Source organism: Balaenoptera borealis (genome assembly GCF_965194805.1).
Source record: "Balaenoptera borealis genome assembly, chromosome: 3".
Lineage (NCBI taxonomy): Eukaryota > Metazoa > Chordata > Mammalia > Artiodactyla > Balaenopteridae > Balaenoptera > Balaenoptera borealis.
In genome coordinates this window covers 66,732,060-66,756,740 of record NC_138866.1, presented here as the reverse complement: position 1 = coordinate 66,756,740, position 24,681 = coordinate 66,732,060, and the positions used below count along the sequence as shown (strand labels likewise).

At 36.4% G+C, this 24,681-nt stretch overlaps 1 protein-coding gene across 6 annotated transcripts in view; it reads right to left on the bottom strand.

Annotated features, from left to right (window-relative positions):
- Positions 1 to 24,681, bottom strand: part of STRN3 (striatin 3) — a 117,236-nt gene that overhangs the window by 49,483 nt on the left and 43,072 nt on the right. For all 6 annotated transcript variants that reach the window (XM_082384109.1, XM_082384105.1, XM_082384104.1 and 3 more), the window contains exons 2-3: positions 4,799 to 4,902; positions 4,246 to 4,319 (exon numbers count right to left, since the gene is read on the bottom strand). In XM_082384109.1, coding sequence (XP_082240235.1) covers positions 4,246 to 4,319; positions 4,799 to 4,827 — 103 coding nt within the window. In that variant the 5' untranslated portion in view covers positions 4,828 to 4,902. The remainder of the gene's footprint in view (positions 1 to 4,245; positions 4,320 to 4,798; positions 4,903 to 24,681) is intronic.

Genomic DNA, 24,681 nt, shown 5'->3' with positions numbered 1-24,681 from the left:
CAGAAAACAGTTTTTACTATATGTAAAAAGTCATATTTTATTCTCCGGTAACAAAGTATATGCATTAAAAAAGAGTTTAATAAACAGTATAACTTCAGATGAGTTAAGCTCTCAACAAGTATATCCACAGTGATATTTAAAACTATTCATTGGCACTAATGATACAGAAATATTTTCCTATAATTTCCCATTATAAAAATTATGATAAAGCAAAGAATATAGGGCCATAGAAGATAAGCCCTCACATTGAATGTTGAGAACTCTTACCATGGCTTACAGTCATTAGGCTCCTAGACTCCTCAGAGTCACATGAACAAACAGTTATTGGTAGCAATTCAAATATTCTCTGTAGGCATTACTTCTCTAACCTTAACAATCCGTTATTAATATCTTCTCATTCTTCCCCTGCACGTAGAAACATCTATAATTTCCAGAAATAATTATCTCATTCTAATAGCCCCCATTTTTTATTTATAACTTTTCCTATTTATAGCATTTTGCTTATTTTTAAATCACATATAACACATAATTAACCCGCCAAAAAAATACATTTAAAAAAAAGAAGAAATACAAATTGCCCAAAATCCTATCACCAACAGTGTTAGTACTTGAGATTTTATCATTCCATATTTTCCATCTGAAAATAACATACATCAGCTTCTCCCCTCCTTAAATTAAAAAAAAAAAAAAGGCCAAAGTGTGTGTACCGCACTACAAGCTGCTTTCAATACTTAATGTATCTTGAACATTCTGTGACAATAAATATAGATTAACATCATATAAAATAATTATATAATCTACAGAAAGTATATACCTATTTAATTTAACCAGTTCCCTAATGTTGAAATTTGTTTCCATTTTTCACTATTATAAATAATGTTGCTAAGGATATTCTTGAAGTACATCCTAAGCATACAGCTCAATGAATTTTTTAACGCACCCATGTAACCAGTACCTAGATGAAGAAATAAAATGTCATCAGCACCCCCAAAAACTTTCATCATGCCCTTTCCCAAGTCTAACTAGATACTCCTAAAAGGATATTAACACTACCCTGATTTCTAAACACTAGGTTAATTTTTGAATTTGATATATATGAAATCATTTCTATCAATTTTCAATTTTATGTGATCCACATAAAATTTAGTTATAGTTTATTCACTTTTAGTTATAGCTTAGTCTAGTTATAGTTTATTCACTTTTCTTGCTAAACAGCATTTCCTTACACTAAAATATCACAATATATTTATCTATTCTATTGGTGAAGAACATGTGAATTGTTTCCAGTTTTTTGCTATTAAAAGTAATGATACTATGAACATTCTTATACAAGCCTTGTGATGAACATTTTAAGGAGTGGAATTACTGGGCCACGGGGCATGCTATGTTCCCTTTAGCAATACAGTTATCCCCCGCTTTTCGAAAGCTCTCTTTAGGCCACCTCGCTTTTATGAAAGACCTACATTTAGTACCTGTTTTCGCTAGCCTAACTGAAAAAATTCAGAGAGAATTTTCACTCTTTATGAAAAAAGGTGAAAAGAAAAAATAGCCTTCAGCATTTGTTTTGCAGTGAACCGTTACAGTGGCAGCACGCACCCCCAAGCAGCAAGAGAGGCACCACCAAGCTCCATAACAAGCCCATAGCTTTGAACTGTGTCTATTATCATCTGTGCTTTATCTTGATTTATCTTGTGCATCATTAGCAAGATGTGTCCAAAGGTAAACTGCATCTTTGTTTTATGTCATTTTGGCTTATGAACAGGAATGCTCTACTTTGGGATAGTGGGGGAAACTTGTACTGACAAATCACTTTCAGAGCAGTTTTATCAATTTAGAATTCCAACACCAGAAGGTGTGCAAATCCTGGTTGATCCACATCCTCAGCAACACATGACTTTTTCTCTTTTGCATTTTCACATTGTGGTAGGTGTCTAATTGTACTGTGCTGTGGTTTTAAGTTGTATTTCCTCAAATAAGTTGTATAAACTAATACATTTGAGCATCGTTTCATATGTTTATTGGCCATTTGGATATCCTCTTTTATTGGTGGCTTTTCAAGTCTTTTACCCATATGTCTACTGTTGTAGATTTTTTCCCCTAAATGTAGGGAAATAGGAGCTGTTTACAGATTTGGATACACCCCCTTTTATAGAGTTAAGTTTAGGATATACATACTATTACTAGGACAAGGGTATAAAAACATACGTACCTTGTACTTCTTTCCTAACAGTATTTCGTATGTTTTCTTTTTTTTACATTTTGATTTATTTTAAGTATATAAAAGGCAACACTGATTCATTTAATGTTTACTTCTGTCTATACTTTGATGTAAATAATTTTATCCCATTGTTTGCATGGTGTATTTTTACCCATTCCTTTGTTTGTTTTCCACTAAACATCCTGAGTAGTTTTTCTACATCAGTAAAAATAATCTACTTTATTATTATTGTTTCCTATAAATAAAATACTTGGTTGTTATTTTATTCTTCAATTTAAGGAAGTTTTAATAGTTAAGTTTATATAGATAAAAACAGACTTGTTTTTATCTCATTTCAGCTGTGGGCAGGAGAGATTACGTGCTAATGATTTTCCTTTATACCAACTTGTACCAAGACCAGTTAGCCAATTCCGACTCTAGTTCCAGGAACAGTGGGGCTGTTCCTCACATTTATACAGACCAAGTTAGGGGGACAGCCCTCAAGTTATAGAAAGTGGGGAATTCCCTGGTGGCCCAGTGGTTAGGACTCAGCGCTTTCACTGACGTAGCCCGGGTTCAATATCTGGTCTGGGAACTAAGATCCTGCAAGCCATGCAGAGCGGGCAAAAAAAAAAAAAAAAAAAAAGTGATTGATTATTTTCTGAATATTCTAGCCATATTAGAAAAAAAATGAGTTAAAGAAAAGCTATGAAGCCATCAGGTTTTCTCTATGGTGAAACCACTGTACTCCCTCTAACTATAATGGGACTGCTGCAGTAAACATGACCCAAAATATACAGGCCTTCCATCTTTTTATCATTTATTGTAGCTTTTCCAAGGAGGAGACCATAATATTGTCCCCTGGCATCTGAGTCTTCGTAACCACTTAAAAGCTAGATCAAAGGAAACCTATGTCACTCCTATCTTGCTCTCTTAATTTGATATATGACAACTAGGAAGATATGGTTGTGGTGCTAAAATTGGTAAGTGGAGAAGACCTAAGAATAAATCAACTGCAGGTTGTACATATAGGATGTTTCTGCCAAGTTTTAAGTACTTGATATTAAACCAAAACCAATTAGCTAAATTTTAAAAATTTACTGCAACATTTAACTTAAAAAAAAATCCCTATTTGTTTTATTTTCCCTACCATGTATGCTTTGACTTTATTAGGAATGGAAACAACTATACAAGGAGAAGAAAAACTGTATATCCAAATAAAGACAAATTTTTTTCCTTATCTTAGTAACCAGCAGCCAAGAACAGTATAGAATTCAATTTGCCTGCACCATCAAACTGTGTATATAAGTGGGTTCTACATATACCTCAGAAATAGAAAATTGCAGTAATATTCCCAAATATTATATAAATCAAACTGTTCTTTCCTTATTAAACTTTTAGACTACTCAAATGGTAATCATATGGAACCCTAAAATTAACACTAAACTGTTATAGCCCTTTTCTATATCCAGCCCTCTCTTCCTGCATAATTGTTCATCAGATACTACTCTCACACTCACTATTTTAGTAAAGAGCAAGGCCAACTGGAGATAATGTTTTCCTTCTCTTATCCTTATTTGGCTGCCTCTGTAGTTTCCAAATTCAAATTTGCAATTTCTTTAGGACTAAACTGAGTTAATCACAGCTTCTCTAGAAAAAAATAACTTTTTAATAATACAAAATTAAGTTTATATAGACTTGGATAAGAATTGCCTACAGGTGGTACAAAGAGTTACTCATTACCTTCCACTTCTAATTACGACCAAAAATACACCCAGTTTTACATAGGTTTCAAAACAAGAAAAATAAGACAACCTCGGGATTATGTAGATGAAACTACTGATACTTACTTTTATTCATTTATTATTTTCCCCCAAATTCTAGACAGTATTACAATAGGCAACCATCTAACTAACTGATGCTATCAAAGCAAAATGGGGGTATAAAGAGAACATGTTTGTTACATAAAAATGAGCTTAAACCAGTTTTTCTTGCATGGGGTGTGTGTGGGTGTGGGGCGGGGAGATTAACATAAGAATCAAGTTTACCTGATTCAAAGGTTGGCATTTTCAAATCACCTTGGTTCAGTTCTGTGCCGTATTTTAATTTGTGATATTTTGCCCTGAAAATTTAATAATAAATTGTTGAAAGAAAAACAATTTTTGTTTCCTTTTCTACATAGGTAAGTAACTAACTACTGGTATATATTTCTCCAATGACAAATAAAGCATAATATGAATGTCTGTTTCTTTAAACTTTACTTGCAAAAGAAGTTGGGAGAATAAAAATATACTGGATGTAAAAGAAAAAAAATAAGATAAATTACCCAACTAAAATATACACCCAAGCAAAGATAAATTTTTCCTAATCTGTAAAAAAGAAAAAACTTGGACTCTATAATAAAAGATATTATTTCAATTTAAAGATTTGAATCTCTTTTTTTTCTTTCCCCATATAAGAATCAAATCAAAATATCATCCTGTATTTTGGGCAAACCTTTGTATCTTTCAAAAGGCTTTAAATACACTGTATAATAATACATAAAGAGAATAATATTGTTCTAGCTTATTTTATTCATATAAGAAAATGAGGGACACATACCTTTCTTGTTTCAATGCATATTCTAACATCTTTATTCTTCTTACTAAATCCTTCTTCAAGTTTTCTTGACCTTTTCTTTCTCCTTGCAAAAATGCTATCCGGGCCTAAAAATACAAAAAGTTCATTTATTTTCATTTTTTTCTTAACTATACATAGGAAATTGAAAAAAGGAAAACAGTAAGTGTAAAATTCTGCACTTTTATTCATGATAGCAAGATTTAAAATTCATAAAAGCAGTTGATCAAACTTTCTTTGTTAGATAATACAATCACTTTAAAATAAAGATAACTATAAATTAGCTATTTGCTTATAATCCTTTTGGTCTCTAATATTAAGTTTTACATACTTTTGAAAGGAAATTTTATATGTAAAAATTGCACCTAATTCCTAACAAACAAGTCACAAAGAACTAAAAAATATTATATTCACAAGTAGATAAATATTTTTCCTCAAATTAGATATTGCTTGTTTAAAAAACAGTAATACTACCTCAAAAGCATTTTTCATGAAATACTTAAAAATTTATAATCTTTTCCCTTCTACCCACCACACTCCAAATTGTTTTATCTCTTGAAACAATTATCCACAGTATTGCAAACAGTTTAAGTTAAGCCACTTTATGTTCAATGACCTCATTACTCTCTGTTGTCATTTTCTACAGTGAGAGAATTTTTTTTCCTTTTAATTGCCTTATTTTCTCAGAGAGACAATTCTCCATCTTTTTCTGGCCCTTCCCAGCATGTCAGCCTCCTTTATACACCCCACACTAAAGAGTAATGTTTAAGGAAGCTGGCATCTACATGGGGATATTTGCTGTTATGAACATATTTACAATAAAATTAACTTTCATGCTCTTGCCGAGATGACCAATAGGTGTATTTGCCCATTAAGAGAAAGTAAGCTACTTTGTAAGCTAAATTATGGTTAATTTTTAAAATTTTTAAAAAAATTTCAGTGAACATGGAATCAGAACAAATGAATTCATCTGAATAATTTAACACATTAAGTTCGGAAAAATTAAATGAAATCATTCACAACTCCATAAGACCTGAGAAATTATACACAGCTATATAACACTTAGTCTACAAATTTCAAAACAAAAATAAAGACCTAGGAGCAATGGTAAAGATTCAGAACCTAATAATAGTCTAGATTCTAAAGAGAAAAGTAGCACTTCTGACTCTCTTAAGCTATGGAGCAAAGGTAGAATATATCAGTTTCATTACACAGCTTCAAGAAATTCTGATTGAGGGTTTTCCCCTGTACTGGCTTTAAAAAAAAACAAACATGAATCACATACTGTAGAACCCTTATGTGACTCTAATTTCCAGATCTCATAAGTATTTTACAATTAGCAACAGAAAAAAATGAAAGAAGCTCATTTTATTTTGCTTCTTAAGAAGTAGTGGGGGGGAGAAGAGAAGATGGCGGAAGAGTAAGACGCGGAGATCACCTTCCTTCCCACAGATACAGTAGAAATACATCTACACGTGGAACTGCTCCTACAGAACACCCACTGAACGCTGGCAGAAAACGTCAGACCTCCCAAAAGGCAAGAAACTCCCCCCGTACTTGGGTAGGGCAAAAGAAAAAAAAAAGAAATAACAGAGACAAAAGAATAGGGACGGCACCTGCACCAGTGGGAGGGAGCTGTGAAGGAGGAAAGATTTCCACGCACTAGGAAGCCCCTTCGCGGGCAGAGACTGCGGGTGGCAGAGGGGGGAAGCTTCGGAGCCACAGAGGAGAGCACAGCCACAGGGGTGTGGAGGGCAAAGAGGAGAGATTCCCGCACTTCCCGCACGGAGGCTCGGCGCTGACCAGCACTCACCAGCCCGAGAGGCTTGTCTGCTCAGCCGCCGGGGCAGGCGAGGCTGGGAGCTGAGGCTCGGGCTTCGGTCGGATCGCAGGGAGAGGACTGGGGTTGGCGGCGTGAACACAGCCTGAAGGGGTTAGTGCACCACAGCTGGCCGGGAGGGAGTCCGGGGGAAAAGTCTGCAGCTGCCGAAGAGGCAAGAGACTTTTTCTTCCCTGTTTCCTGGTGCGCGAGGAGAGGGGATTCAGAGCGCCGCCTAAACGAACTTCAGAGACGGGCGCGAGCCGCGGCTAACAGCGCGGATCCCACAGCAACAGGGGCGCAGAGGGAAAAGCGGAGAGATTCCCGCACAGAGGCTCGGCGCCGAGCAGCGCTCACCAGCCGGAGAGGCTTGTCTGCTCCCCCGCCGGGGCGGGCGGGGCTGGGAGCTGAGGCTCGGGCTTCGGTCGGATCGCAGGGAGAGCACTGGGGTTGGCGGCGTGAACACAGCCTGAAGGGGTTAGCGCACCACAGCTGGCTGGGAGGGAGACCGGGAAAAAGTCTGCAGCTGCCGAAGAGGCAAGAGACTTTTTCTTGCCTTTTTGTTTCGCGGCGCACAAGGAGAGGGGATTCAGAGCGCCGCCTAAACGAACTCCAGAGACTGGCGCGAGCTGCGGCTATCAGCGCGGACCCCAGAGACGGGCGTGAGACGCTGGGGCTGCTGCTGCCGCCTCCAAAAAGCCTGTGTGCGAGCACAGGTCACTCTCCACACTGCCCCTCCCGGGAGCCTGTGCAGCCCGCCACTGCCAGGGTCCCGTGATCCAGGGACAACTTCCCCGGGAGAACGCACTGCGCGCCTCAGGCTGGTGCAACGTCACGCTGGCCTCTGACGCCGCAGGCTCGCCCCGCCTCCTCCATACCCCTCCCTCCCCGCGGCCTGGGTGAGCCAGAGCCCCCGAAGCAGCTGCTCCTTTAACCCCGTCCTGTCTGGGCGGGGAACAGACGCCCTCAGGCGACCTACACGCAGAGGCGGGTCCAAATCCAAAGCTGATCCCCAGGAGCTGTGCGAACAGAGACGAGGAGGGGAAATCTCTCCCAGCAGCCTCAGAAGCAGCGGATTAAAACTCCACAAACAACTTGATGTGCCTGCATCTGTTGAATACCTGAATAGACAACGAATCATCCCAAATTCAGGAGGTGGACTTTGGGAGCAGGATATATTAATTTTTCCCCTTTTCCTTTTTTTTTGTGAGTGTATATGTATATGCTTCTGGGGGAGATATTGCCTGTATAGCTTTGCTTTATAATAGCTTTATTTTACTTCACTATATTATAGCCTCTTTCTTTCTTTCTATTTTTTCTCCCTTTTACTCTGAGCCGTGTGGACGAAAGGCTCTTGGTGCTTCAGCCAGGCATCAGGGCCGTACCTCGGAGGTGGGAGAGCCAACTTCAAGACACTGGTCCACAAGAGACCTCCCAGCTCCACGTAATACCAAACGGCAAAAATCTCTCAGAGATCTCCATCTCAACATCAAGACCCAGCTTCACTCAACGACCAGCAAGCTACAGTGCTGGACACCCTATGCCAAACAACTAGCAAGACAGGAACACAGCCCCATCCATTAGCAGAGAGGCTGCCTAAAATCATAATAAGGCCACAGACACCCCAAAACACACCACCAGACATGGACGTGCCCACCAGAAAGACAAGATCCAGCCTCATCCACCAGAACTCAGGCACTAGTTCCCTCCACCAGGAAGCCTACACAACCCACTGAACCAACCTTAGCCACTGGGGACAGATACCAAAAACAACGGGAACTACGAACCTGCAGCCTGTGAAAAGGAGACCCCAAACACAGTAAGATAAGCAAAATGAGACGACAGAAAAACACACAGCAGATGAAGGAGCAGGGTCAAAACACACCAGACCTAACAAATGAAGAGGAAATAGGTAGTCTACCTGAAAAAGAATTCAGAATAATGATAGTAAGGATGATCCAAAATCTTGGAAACAGAATAGACAAAATGCAACAAACATTTAACAAGGATGTAGAAGAATTAAAGAGGAACCAAGCAATGATGAAAAACACAATAAATGAAATTAAAAATACTCTAGATGGGATCAATAGCAGAATAACTGAGGCAGAAGAACGGATAAGTGACCTGGAAGATAAAATGATGGAAATAACTACTGCAGAGCAGGATAAAGAAAAAAGAATGAAAAGAACTGAGGACAGTCTCAGAGACCTCTGGGACACCATTAAACGCACCAACATTCGAATTATAGGGGTCCCAGAAGAAGAAGAGAAAAAGAAAGGCACTGAGAAAATATTTGAAGAGATTATAGTTGAAAACTTCCCTAATATGGGAAAGGAAATAGTTAATCAAGTCCTGGAAGCACAGAGAGTCCCATACAGGATAAACCCAAGGAGAAACACGCCAAGACACATATTAATTAAACTGTCAACAATTAAATATAAAGAAAACATATTAAAAGCAGCAAGGGAAAAACAATAAATAACACACAAGGGAATCCCCATAAGGTTAACAGCTGATCTTTCAGCAGAAACTCTGCAAGCTAGAAGGGAGTGGCAGGATATACTTAAAGTGATGAAGGAGAAAAACCTACAACCAAGATTACTCTACCCAGCAAGGATCTCATTCAGATGTGATGGAGAAATTAAAACCTTTACATACAAGCAAAAGCTGAGAGAGTTCAGCACCACCAAACCAGCTTTACAACAAATGCTAAAGGAACTTCTCTAGGCAAGAAACACAAGAGAAGGAAAAGACCTACAATAACAAACCCAAAACATTTAAGAAAATGGGAATAGGAACATACATATCGATAATTACCTTGAATGTAAATGGATTAAATGCTCCCACCAAAAGACACAGGCTGGCTGAATGGATACAAAAACAAGACCCATATATATGCCGTCTACAAGAGACCCACTTCAGACCTAGAGACACATACAGACTGAAAGTGAGGGGATGGAAAAAGATATTCCATGCAAATGGAAATCAAAAGAAAGCTCAAGTAGCAATTCTCATATCAGACAAAATAGACTTTAAAATAAAGACTATTACAAGAGACAAAGAAGGACACTATATAATGATCAAGGGATCGATCCAAGAGGAAGGTATAACAACTGTAAATATTTATGCACCCAACATAGGAGCACCTCAATACATAAGGCAAATACTAACAGCCATAAAAGGGGAAATCGACAGCAACACAATCATAGTAGGGGACTTTAACACCCCACTTTCACCAATGGACAGATCGTCCAAAATGAAAATAAATAAGGAAACACAAGCTTTAAATGATACATTAAACAAGATGGACTTAATTGATATTTATAGGACATTCCACCCAAAAACAAGAGAATACACATTTTTCTCAAGTGCTCATGGAATATTCTCCAGAACAGATCATATCTTGGGTCACAAACCAAGCCTTGGTAAATTTAAGAAAATTGAAATCGTATCAAGTATCTTTTCCGACCACAACGCTATGAGACTAGATATCAATTACAGGAAAAGATCTGTAAAAAATACAAACACATGGAGGCTACACAATATACTACTTAATAACGAAGTGATCACTGAAGAAATCAAAGGGGAAATCAAAAAATACCTAGAAACAAAAGACAATGGAGACACGACGACCCAAAACCTATGGGATGCAGCAAAAGCAGTGCTAAGAGGGAAGTTTATAGCAATACAAGCCTACCTCAAGAAACAGGAAACATCTCGAATAAACAACCTAACCTTGCACCTAAAGCAATTAGAGAGAGAAGAACAAAAAAACCCCAAAGCTAGCAGAAGGAAAGAAATCATAAAGATCAGGTCAGAAATAAATGAAAAAGAAATGAAGGAAGCAATAGCAAAAATCCACCAAGACTGAATAATGAAAAAAAAACAGAAAATCTGAAAAGGTCTATAACTAGTAAAGAAATTGAATTAGTAATCAAGAATCTCCGAACAAAGAAAACCTTTAGACTGATTGCTTTATTAGTGAATTCTACCAAACATTTAAAGAATTAACACCAATCTTTCTAAAACATTTCCAAAAATTTAAGAGGGACATTCCTTAACTCAATCAGTCCAGCACTGTGCCAAGAGCCAAAGCTAGATAAAGATACTCCAAGAAAACCAGTATCTCTTATAAACACTGATGCAAAAACTCTCAACAAAATACTAGTAAATCAAATTCAGGAGCATATTACAAAGATTACAAATCATGACCAAGTGAGATTTATTCCTGCAATGCAAGGATGGCTCAACATAAGAAAACCAATTAATATAATATACTACATTAACAGAATAAAAAACACATGACCATTTCAACTGATGCAGAAAAATAATTTGACAAAACTGAACACCCTTTTCTTGATTAAAAAACCTCAACAAAGAATAAAAGGAAACTCTCATAATAGAAGCCATTTATGAGAAAAAACAACAAATGTCGTACTCAATGGTGAAAGACTGAAAGCCTTCTCTCAAAAATCAGAACAAGGACGCCTGCTTCTAACACTCATGTTCAGCATAGTACTAGAAGTCATAGGCAGAGCAATGAGGCAAGAAAAATGAAAGGAATCTAAGTTAGAAAGGAAGAAGTAAAATTATCTCTGTTCACAGATGATATGTTATATGCAGTAAACCCAAACAATTCCATAAAAGTCTGTTACAACTACAAATTCAGCAAAATACCAGGACACAGTCAACACACAAAAATCAATAGCATTTCCATACACTATCAGTGAACAATCATGAAAGGAAATTATGAAAACAATTCCATTTACAAAAGCATCAAAAAGAACAAAATACTTAGTTAACATAATATTTAAATAAGGAGGTGAAAGACTGGTACAATGAAAACCAAAAAATATTGCTGAATTAAATTAAAGACAGAGGGACTTCCCTCATGGTCCAGTCGTTAAAACTCCGGGCTCCCAATGCAGGGGGCCTGGGTTCAATCCCTGGTCAGGGAACTAGATCCTGCATGCCGCAACTAAAGATCCCACATGCCCCAACTAAAGATCCCACATGCTGCAACTGAACATCTCACATGCTGTAACTAAAGATCCTGCACACGGCAAGGAAGAGTCCGTATGCGGCAACTAAGACCTGGCACAGCCAAATATGTAAAATAAATAAATAAATATTAAAAAAAAAAAAGAAAGAAAAGAAATTAAAGACAGAAATAAGTGTAAACACGTTCCATGTTCATGGACTGGAAGACTTATTATTATTAAAATATCAATACTACCCAACTGATCTACAGATTCAGTGCAATCCCTATGAAAACCCCAGTGACATTTTTTCTTCCCTTTCTTTCTTTTTTTTTTGGGCCACGTTGTGCCCCTGGCAGTGGAAGCATGGAGTGCTAACCACTGTACCACCAGGGAATTCCCCCCAGTGACATTTCTTAGAGAAATAGAAATACACACTCTTCTCAAGGTCACATGGAACATTCACCAAGACAGGCCACGTTATGGACCAGAAAACACACTTTCAGCAAATATAAAGAATTAGAAATCATACAAACATGCTCTCCACTCTGACAGCTTTTTAAATTGGCTTTAAATTCACATTTAAAGTGATTATTAATATAGTAGGATTAATATATACCATGTTTGTAACTGTTCTCTATTTGCTGCACTTGTTCTTTATCATCCCCTCTTTTTCTGCCTTTTGTAATTTTATATTATTCCATTTGTATGTGCTCTTGGACCACAATGGAAATAAACTACTAATCAATAAAAGAAAGTTGCAAAATCGCAAAATTCATAGATATTAAACAGCACACTGTTAATTAATACATGAATCATCAAAGCATCAGGAGCAATTTGTAAGTATTTTTAACTAAATGAAAACAAAAATAAAACATCAAAATTTGTGGAATGTAGGAAAAGTAGTGCTTATGGGGAAATTTATACCAGTCAATGTATATATTAGAAAAGATCTAAAATCAACAATTTAGCTTCCATCTTAGGCAAATAGAGAAAGAATAGCATTATAAACCTACAGCAAGCAGAATAATAAAATTAGAGCAGAAACCAATAAAGCTGAAAATATACCAATAATCAATGAAATAAGATTCTTTGAAAAGACCGATAAAATTGATTAACTTCTTAGCCAAGCTAACCAAGAAAAGAGAGAAAAAACAAATTAATACCAGAAGTGAAAAAAAGATCATTATTACTGATCCCAAGGACACTGAACAGATAATACAGGAATATTATGAATTCTATGCCCACAAACTTGATAATTTACATGAAATGGAATAATTTCTTGAAAGACAATCTACCAAAATCACACAGGCAAAGTAGATCATCTGAAGAGGACTGTATCTATTGATATTAAAGAAATTAAACCAATAGTTAATAACTTTCTATATCAGAAGGAACCAGGCCCAGATGGGTTCAATGGTGAATTCTACCAAACACTTAGGGAAGAAATGATACCAATTCTCTATAATTATTCTAAGCAATAGAAGCAGAGGGTATACTTGCTAACTCATTCAATAAAGCCAGCATTACCCTACTATCAAAACCAGACAGATGTCACAAGAAAGGAAAACTACTGATCAATTATCTCTCATAAACACAGATGCAAAAACCCTCAACAAAATATTAGCAAATTGAATCCAACAATATATACAAAGAATTACGTAACAAGTGGGATTTATTTCAGGTATGTAAGGCTGGTTTAACATTTGAAAATCTATTTATGTAATCTATCATTAACTGGCTAAACAGGTTAAAGAAGAAAAACCATATGACCATACTAATAGATGCAGAAAAAGCATCCAATAAAATCAAACACTGACTCATGACAAAAACTCTCAGAAAGCCAGGAATAGAGGGGAACTTCTGCAGTTGATAAGATCATCTACCAAAAACCTACAGCTCAATATCCTATTTAATGGTGAGAAACTAGATGCTTTGCCTCCTAAGACAGGGAACAAGGAAAGGCTATCCCCTTTCACCACTCTTATTCAACATCATACTCAAAGTCCTAACCAATGCAGTAGACAAGAACATTTTAATTGGAACCATACAAAGAAGATTAGCGTGGCCCCTGAGCAAGGAGGATATGCAAATTCATGAAGTATTCTATGTTTTTAAAAAAGAAAATTTTAAAGTACACACATTGAGAAGGAAAAAATAAAAGACTCTGCAGATGACACGACTGTCTACGAAGAAAATTCTAAAGAATTAACAAAAAACTCCTGGATCCAATAAGTGATTATAGGAAGGCTAGAGGATACAAAGGTAAGACAAAAATTAACTACCTTCCTATATACTAGCAATGAATAATTGGAATTTGAAAATTGAAACTGAAAACACATGCTCCTCGGTATCTATCTAAATTAGCTAAAAACCTGTGTCTACACAAAAATATGAACATGAACGTCTGTAGCTGCTTTATTCATAATTGCCAAAACTTGGAATTAACCAAGATACCCTTCAATGGGTGAATGGATAAACACTCTGGTACATCCATACAGGGAATATTATTCATCAGTAAAGAGAAATGAGCTATCAAGCCAAGAAATGACATGGAGGAACCTTAAATGCATATTCCTAAGTGAAAGAAGCCAGTCTAAAAGCCGACACACTGTATAATTCCAACTATATGACATTCCACAAAAGGCAAAACTAGAGAGACAGCAAAAAGAGCAGTAGTTGCCAAGCATTTGGGGGTAAGGAGAAAGATGAACAGGTGAAGCACAGGAAAGTTTTAGGAATGGTGAAACTGTTCTACGTGGTACTATAATGGTAGATCCAGGACATTATGCAACTGTCAACACCCATAAACCAGTACAACACAGAAATGAACTTTAATCTATGGACAAACATTAATAATAATAATGTATCAGAACTGGTTAATTGTAGCAAATGTACCGCACTATTGCCAAGATGTTAATAACAAAGGGAAACTGGAGGGGAGGCAGGCAGCAGTGCCACAGCACATATGGGAGCTCTGTCCTCTCTGCTCAATTTTTCTGTGAATCTAAAATTGTTCAAACTAAAGTGTTCGTTAACAAGCATTGGTGAGGATGTGGAGAAACTGGGACTCTTGTTCACATTTGGTGGAATTATAATATGATGCAACCAGAATGTAAAACAGTATGGAGGTTGCTCAAAAAATTAAAAATGGAACTAACATATAATCTAGCAATTCCACTTCTAGGTATATATCCAAAAAAATTGAGAGCATGGTCTCAAAAAGATATTGCACACCCATATTCACAGCCAGCCTATTCACTACAGCCAAGAGGTGAAAGCAACACCACTGTCCATCAACTGATGAACAGACAAACAAAACGTGGTATATACAAAGAAATATTATTCAGCCTTAAAAAGGTAGGAAAACCTGTCACATGCTACATGAATGAACCTTCAGGACATGCTATGTCAAATGAGGAAGTCACAAAAAGACTACATAATTCCACTTTTATGAGGTATCTAAAGTAGTCAAGTTGAACGAAACAGAGTGTAGAGGGGAATTCCCTGGTGGTCCAGTGGTTAGGACCCTGTGCTTTCACTGCCAAGAGCGTTGGTTCGATCCCTGGTCGTGGAAGTAAGATCCCGGAAGCTACGTGTCAGGAAAAAAAAAAAAAAGTAGAATGCTAGTTACAAGGTGGGGAGGAAGGAGGAAAGAGAAATTGTTGTTTAATGGGTTTAATGTTTCAGATTTGCAAGATGAAAAAATTCTGGAGATCTGTTTCACAAAAGTGTGAATACACTTGACTAAACTGTACACTTAAAAACAGGTAAGATGATAAATATTATATTTTTAGCACAAATTTTAAGAAGTATTTTTTAAAAGTCTTTCTTTAAAAAGGCAAACCAGATAGAAGAAATTTGCAAAATATATACCTGAGAACAGGCTCATATATATAATTCCTATCTGCTCCCCCAAAAGGTATACAACTTAAAAACAAACAAAAAACAGCCTGATAGAAATATTGTAAAAAGACTGACAATACCAGGTCACAAGATACCAAGATGGCCAATCAAGATATGAAATAGTTCTCAACCTCATTAGTATTCAGAGAAATACAAATTAAAAATACTATAAACACAACACCAGGTTGGCTAAAAATTTTTTAATCTGACAATACTTTTTGTTGAGGAAGATGTGAATCAAAAGAAACTCTCATAAATGACTTATGGGACCATAAAATGGTATAGCCTCTTTGGAAAGTTTTGTATTATCTATTAAAGTTGAAGATATAAATACATTAAAACCATATATTCCTAGCTACATACCCAACAGAAATGCATGTATGTATGTGCCTAATAGGAGACATGTAAAATATTCCCACAACCATTTTTTATAACAGCCAAAAACTGCAAACAATCTAAATAACCATCAGATCAGAAAACAGATAAATTGTCGTATGTTAGTACAATGAAATACTACCAAGTAAAGTAAATGAACAAACTAAGGTTCCAAACAACAAAGATGAACCCATGTAACATTGAGGAAAAGAGCAAGACACAAGAGACAACATCTTATACGATCCACTGATATATATAAACTTCACTATCAGGCAAAACTAAACTAATACATTTAAGCAATGAACACTTAGATAGTAACATACTAAAAAAAAAGCAAGGAAATGATTACACAAAAAGTCAGGATAGTGGTTACCCCTATGAGGGAAAGAGGCAGTGGTGATTTGGAAGGGGCAAGTTTTAAGGCTTCTAGGGTGCTGGCAGTACTCTATTTTTTGACCTCTCCAAGAGTGATATCATGGTTATCCTCTTTATAATAAACTGCTAACCTGTGCAATTATATTTTACACACTTCTGTAAGTTATATTTCACAATTTTTAAAAATTTAAAAAATTAATCTCACTCTTAAGAGTTAGATTTAAGAAGTATATTTTTATTATAAAGATAATGTCAAAGACCTAGGTCCTTTAGTTAAGAAGAGAGAAAGGTTCAAGAATGGAATATGTAGTAACTTCAATAAAGGATAAATTTTTTAAAGAACCATAAATTTTCATTTTTTTATTTGCCAGAATCAACTAATTTTAATGTTTTTAATTATTTGACTTCAAAAGTATAAAACTGAGTAGATAATTAACTTGAAATTCATTACTACATACACAGTGTAAGGCAGAAATGAGCTTTTTTATAAATTTGTTTCCATATCCAATCTCAGTTAATTCAGAGTAACAAAACTTTATTGTTAAGACAATTTTTCTTCCTCTGAATATAGATAAAGGTACCCATTAGGGCTATATTTTATCATCTGAGTTATTCAACAATCAGTAGGTGATTATCACATGAAAATCTAAAAAAATTACTTGACACTGACAGCAGAACAACTTTTTTAACTGCAAGACCACTAGAGGTCACCAGTGCAAAACATCCAACACTGATTCAGCTAATACTATCAACCTAAAGTATTTCACAATTACTGTAGTTTCCAATATTTCTAAATAAGAACATTTTGCGTAAAACAAATAAATTACTTAACAAAATATGTTTTACTGTAAGATTCTTCTTACTTTAAACAAAATTTAAACCGAATGCAAACACTGGATATAGGTGATTTTTTACCTAATTATTTAAAAATAGTCTTCAGAGCTTATTTTAAAAACAGAAATATTCAGAAACTACAACATCATTAAGGAGCAAACTAATATGCAAGGAATTTAAAAAGATAGTGTTAAATACTTCAGATTTGGAAGCAAATTAAAGACAAAACCAGGTTATAGCAACTACTAATAAATTCGTATTATTACTATTTAAAATAGTAGGCTCTCAACAAATGTTAGGAACCTCTCCCCTTACGGATAAACTCAAATTATACAGGTGATTCTATTCTAAGCACTTAAATATTTTGGGCTAAGCAAGGTTCAGCTGTAAATAATTTAAGGTATAAATATAGAGTCAGCTGACCCATGGAATTTTATTTGAAATGTAAAATACAAGAAAAATTCATAACATATAGAGGTTTCAAAAGCTGGGTAATTATCAGAAATACCAAGGAGGTTAGATTTTACACACACAAACACACTTAGCTTCATAATTCAGTGTGTTGAGGAACTGGAACTGCACAGAGATTTATGTATAACCATCTGGTAACACAAGCAGTCAGTTCCCCACTTAAGGTACACTCAAAAAGTATACTGCTGGGACTTCCCTGGTGGCGCAGTGGTTAAGAATCCGCCTGCCAATGCAGTGGACACGGGTTCAATCCCTGGTCCAGGAAGATCTCACATGCTGCAGAGCAACTAAGCCCGTGTGCCACAACTACTGAGCTTGCACTCTAGAGCCCGTGCTCCACAAGAGAAGCCACTGCAACGAGAAGCCACTGCAACGAGAAGCCTGCACCACAACGAAGAGTAGTCCCCACTCGCCACAACTAGAGAAAGCCCATGCACAGCAATGAAGACCCAACGCAGCCATAAATAAATAAATAAATTTATTTAAATAAAAAAGTATACGGCTTTTCAAGAAGAATAAACAAAAAAGCATGCTTGCAATAGCCTGTAACATTTTTCATAAAAATAACATTTTCCAATTTTATATATCACTAACAATTACAGGGAAAAGAGAAACAAAAAATACTAAGATTTCCAGAAGCAAATAAAACCTTTATTTTTATTTCTGCTCTTTATAATAGAGTCTAAAACAAAATTTAATAGAAATACCACAACCATCCTCTAAAATCTCAATGTAATTTTAGATGGTAGTAGTTGGCTTAAAGCATAAAAGATTTTCAATTTTTAACTATAAAACCTGTATTTCAGTAAGTTCTCATTTATCTGGCATTTGAAAGCATAAAGCTCCAGGTATAAGCCCATTTTCTATAAATAGAAGAATTTACCCCTTCAAAGTATAAAACTATAAACCATTTTAATGGACTTTCTAAAAACACATGTTTAGGGAATTCCCTGGCAGTCCAATGGTTAGGACTCGACACTTTCACTGCCGTGGCCTGGGTTCAATCCCTGGTCGGGGAACTAAGATCCTACGAGCCACGCAGAAGCAAAAAAAAAAATTTTTAACAATAAAAAAATTTTTTAAAAACAAACACGTTTAGTGACATCTTGACCAATTTTAAAATCGGTTATAAATAACATCAATACAAATTCATAAAAATACTAAAATACTGCAAAAGCCAGTAACATGGTATCAATAGCACTGATTTAGAACCTGCAGAGTAATAATAAATTGACACATCCCCTTAGCTGCACAGAACCACTTCTTACCAACATACTTAAAACTTCTACCAAAAAGAGCCTTCCCACTCACTCTCTTGGTCAAGCTTGTTTTCTATTCTACTGAGGTACTGGCAACAAGCTTCCCTCTTTCCTCAATCATTCTATTTTGTACCAGGCTAGGAAGCCATGAGAATAAATGGACTCTACTCCTCTAACGTATTTTATTGCTATTTATGTATCTTTGAAAAGAAAATGAAATTCTTTTAAAAATATGGCTGGGTATAAACTATTTAAAAACTAAGTGGGAAAAGCTATGTAAGTGACTTTCACCTTTTATTATTTGCTTCATTGTTTTCTGCTGACAAGATTGATTCTTTGGGGAAGCCAGTAACAAAAGAACGTTGACTTAAATGAAAGATTACGGTTCTATCATAAAATAGCAAAATGGCTTTCACATGACTAAAATTAGAGGGAAAAAAACATTTTTTCTTGTTATTATTGGAAAGCAAACTTTTGTTCTCAAGACTGGTATGTTTCTTGAAACCATTTTTTTAAACCAAGAGATATTTCTAATTTTATAATGAAAATAAGTAATTACAAATAATAAAAAATAATTTTACAAGCAAGTTTTTAAGAACAGCTTAATTTATTATTCTTCCTCTTAAAGTACTTTTAGTAATCAATTAAGGCAATACTGATCAGGTAAGTTATTTAAAATCATTACAAATCTTGAGATTGCTAATGTGAGAAAAAGAGAGATTTAGTTGTGTAGTATGATTTTCATTAGTAGGGGTCCACATTCCTTTACTAAAACCCTTTAGGCCAGATGTGTTCCGGAAATTATTACTAAAATGTATGTACCACAAATTACTTAACACCTTATCCAATGCAACTTGCAGCAATATCAAAATCAAACAAATACAACAAAGTATATGAGTGTTCAGTATGTGATAAAGACTATAAATAGCTGTTACCAAAACAAACTTGGGTCCACTTGCCCAACACACAGCAAAGCCAATTTACTGACAGTGGGTTGTGGTGAAGAAAAGTACAGAGTTTACTGCAGGGCACCAAACAAGGAGAACAGGCAGCTCATGCTCAAAAGACCTGAACTCCCCAGTGGCTTTCAGAGAAGGGTTTTTAAAGGCAACATTAGAGGTGAGTGCTGCAGGTTGACAAGCTTGTAGACACTCTTCTAATTGGTTGGTGGTGAGGTAACAGGGTGATGTTTCAGGAATCTCAATCATCAACCTTCTGGTTCCAACTAATCTGGGGTCTACTGCTTGAGTCCAGCATATAATCACCCCTCTCCACCAATGGATGCAGAACAACTCAAAGATATGCATCAGATTGTTATCTATATCCCTTCAGGAGGAACTAGGAGGCTTGTGACTCTAATAACAGAGTCATATACTAGTCAGTCATTAACTACTTGAGTCTGCTCTTTAGAAACTGGGTAAGGCTAGGAGACTAAGGCCTTTTTTTTTCTATAAACAAGGAACAAGGGACACAGAGGTGCTTTTGAACCTAGGAAGGCCCTGAAGGGTACTGCTCAGTTTCAACACCCCCCCCCCCCTTTTCTTTGATTCTCCTCAATCCTGAGGGAAACAAGGGCAGGACAAGAAAGGAAATAAAGTTTTGGATACAAACGTTAATCATAAATTTTGGCAGGGGGACTCAGTTTCAATTCCCTACTCCTGTTTTAACTTTCCCCCAGTCTTTAAGGGAATGGGGCAACAACCGCTCTGGCTACTTCCTGCTGAAATGGGGGCATAGTCCTGCTTCAATTTGGGGAATGGACCATGAGTTAGAGATATTCCCAAGTTCCAAGTCTTGGATCTGAATCTTGCATGATTAAGATCTTAGTCCCTTGATCCATCATTGTGGTGCAACAGACCCAATTAGAATTAAGAGGAAGAGTGAAAACCCAAACATTAAATAAATCTCGGAAAATACATCTCATTCCCTGAGGAATTCAGAAGAATAAGCCTGAAAATCAGTCTGGACCTGGCACTTCTGGGGAGAATTGTTGTTGCCAGGTAGCCAGCTGCCTAATTTTATCTAAGTAGGTTTAACTTCTGATGTGGTATTAACATATACATAACAGGAGCTACTGGCCACTACACACACATCTCTTTTTCCTGCTAAAAATCTAAATCTAATAGAATCTAACAATTCTATTGTCATGTAATACTCTGGCTAAAGAACCTAGCGCCTCCTGCTAGGAAGCTAGGGCTTGAGCTGTCTCATTTGTTACTATTATAAAAGAAAAAATTTAATAATTACAAGAGATCTTGAGACTATAAGGTTGCAGCTGGCAGGTGCCAGCAGACACTGCTTTGAGAACAGCTGGTGCCATCCCTGAGTCCGACACAGTTCAGAAAATGCGAGTTCCCAGCTAAACAGAAATGTGTCTAAAATCATGTCCACAATGGCCACCAAGTTCCACCTTGGATGCCTGAACCACAGCTACTCAGTTTTGATTTCTAAATGCATTTTTTCCCCCTTAATGGTTAAAGGAGATGTACAACATATGTCTGACAGGCCACAAAACAGGCTATTCTACATTAAGTTAAATCATGATGTATAAGGCAGAAAGATTTCCCCATACCTCAATGTGGGAAAATTTCTTCTATCATTTCCCCTTTTGTTTGCAAATCTTTCCGTAGATCAAAATATTTGTTCCTAGATGCTAGGATGGTTGTTGCTTCCTCTGGGTCCATCACGTCCTTTGGTGCTAGGCCTAATTCTGTGTGTGAGTGTGTGTGTATGTATGTATGTATGTATTTACCTAGTTATCCACATTGGATGAAAACTAATCAGACATAGTGAACAAGCTCAGAGCTATGATAATAGAGAAGCATTTTGTAGTCTATACATTTTATCAATTATACCAAATTGTAACACAAACACTGTACATGTGCTTTTAGCAGTGGACTTAAAGCAAGCAGCAGTACATGTTATGAGTAGTTATACTCTGTGACAACTTCACTAGAGAATTTTCTTTTCATCCTAAACACTGGGGCCACCAGTATGGTGTGAAGTAAAACAATAACTTTCAGTGTTGATAGGGAGACAAATATTTGGTAATCAATTCAATTGAATTAGTAGGATAGGTCTTACAGGCCTGGTCTGGATTCCTGGATCAGCTGCCTACCACTGCTGTCATCTTCTTCTCATCCTGGTGTGGGTGTCACTTGGGGTCAACAGTCCTTTCTATAGCCCAGCCCACTGCAGAGGCCTAATTTCTTAAGTGGGAAGTATGAATTAAAGAGTCAATGTCCTTCAGTTTCGTTGTGCATTAGCCAATTAAGAGTAATTAATAAGGATCCTTTTATCTAGATTGGAGACAGTCCTTTAAATTTTGCCTTTCCCAGTATGCATAATCTCCTGGTTGCAGATCACGGGGTATTTGATCTTCATCCAAAGATAGCTTGTTGTGATAAGCTTTAGAAACAAAGTTAAGAGTGCCCTTTTAATAATTCAACTAAACTTTACAATTACGTGACTTAACACAGAGCTAACTGGGAAGTGCGTCTAAGAAGGTAAAAACAGACCTCAATTAACAAAACTAGAATATCCACTGAAACAATCTTTTTCTCCCTAAAATTGCCTTCATTTCTACCAAATATAGCCAAATTAAGACTAATTTAATCACAAAATAAGTCTGATTAATTGGTCACAGAGGCACTAACAGGCCATCCAGGAACTTTTCATAAGGAATCTCAGATTTAATTCTTTAAAAGCCTCTCAAGGCCAGGAAAGCCACACCAAAGGCTTGCCACAGATTCTGCCTGTGATATCTATAAATCTGAGTGAATTCCTCTCTTCCAGAGGTCTCCAAAATATCTTGAGATTCCTGCACCTGCCAGGAGGTGTTCTTCCTTATTCACCTGTTAAGGCTGCTGGGAACCTAAGAGTTTTCAACTTCTGGAGGAATCATATATAGAGAAAAGATAAATGTTTCAATTCTGCTTACAAAGGTATAATTTACCAAATTTTTCTAAGTTATAGCTGAAGGAGACAGGTTTCCTTATATGTGGAGAACACAAATTAAAAGCCAGTAACATTTCAGAAAAAACCCATAAAAATTATATAACTATATTAACCAATTCACTCAGTCCTGTGTAACTAATATTTTATCTTAGTCTTTTGTTAATGGTTTTATGAAGCCATCAGGTTTTCCATTAGAATTCTTTAATTTTTTATCCAGTTCAGCAGTATGATTTGAAGTTTATCAGAAACCTATACTTGTCAAAAAGTTCCTTCTATGAAACTTCTTGAAGGTGAAGCATTTGTGCAGAAGCATCAGGGTAAAACGCTACAAATGACAAAAGACTTTAAAAGGTATGGTTAAAGATCTGATTACAATGCAATTCACAAAGAAACCTGGTTATTGTTGTGACCTGCAACATTTTAAGATAATAACTAGAATTATGACTGATAAATATTATACCAAGACACATCCAAATTTTAGAAATTTTACATTATTTCTGGAACACTTACATTAATGACATTTACCCATAATAACCTAAGGTTTATCACCACTCATTTGACAACGTTTCCCATGTAACTTAACATATCAAGTAATCCTAATTAGTCTAGTATCTCTCTGAGGTGCTTCAGGGGCCCTATGGAGCATCCCAAAGTTAGCAAGAAATCAGGAGAGCATCAATCAAAATTTGATCTTTGGGAAGTTTGCTAAAAACATCAATAAGGCTTCAAAAAACACTCAGTCAAATAAGATTAAAGGTCACTATGAAATAATACTTAACCAGAAGGGAAAATCCAATTAAAGTGGCATTCCACTCAAAACCAGATTACCAAGTCCTATGCCTTCCCCCTCCCCACAGAAGGAATTTTCCAATCAAGGCAACCCAGTAGGAAAGAATACCCTGGTGTCATCACACGGAGGTTCTGTCAATTACCAGAGATGACTTACAGACCAGGACCAGAGCCTTGTTTCCTTCACCACAGAAGCACCATGGACAGTGACGCCTGGTCGGCAGCAAGAGGCTGTCCTTAAGACAAAGGTGCTCAGGAAGCTGCTGGACAGGATCTGAGAGCTGACACCAGCCAGGGGCTGATGTGCCACAGGCAAGATGCCCACTCTGGATGACAGTCCCTTTGTGGTTTCCAAAACTGTTACTGAACCAAACTTGGGTCCAGTCACCCAACACACAGCAAAGCCTATCTACTGACACTGGGTTGTGGTGAAGTAAAGCACAGCATTTATTGCAGGGCGCCAAGCAAAGAGAAGGGGCATCTTGTCATCAAAAGACCCAAACTCCTTTATGGCTTTCATTAGAGGCAACATTAGAGGTAAGGGTTGCAGGGGGCCTGATCAGCTCATGAACATTCTTCTGACTGGCCAAACCCAAAGCCACACATCAATAACTTTGCCTTAGAAAAGAATTCTAAACATAACTTAGGCTCCAGGTGGCATAAGAAAACTATGAATTGGCAAGCAGGATGAAAACTATTTGTCAGCCCAAACAAACTTCATACTAAGAAAACTGGATTACTAAACCAAATCAATTGTCTTTGTTTTGCCACCAATTAGACAAATAGCACTAGAATATAAGCTCTATTAAAGTATGAATATTTGTCTTTTGTTCACTGATATATTCCTATTATCAAGAACATTACCTGGAATATGTAAAAACCCAATAAATATTTGTTGCTAAATAAATGAATAAAGTCATAATTACAGTTTCTCAGTTTACTCAACTGTAAAATATGGGAGTGACCATATATATACAATCTCTTCCTGAATCTCAAATCTCAAAGTACATAATTCATCTATGGTAGGTGATATTTCTTTAAAGAAAATGTAAAGTTTTTCACATGCATAAAGGAAAAATTTACTTTGGTTAAGTAACTGTGTTT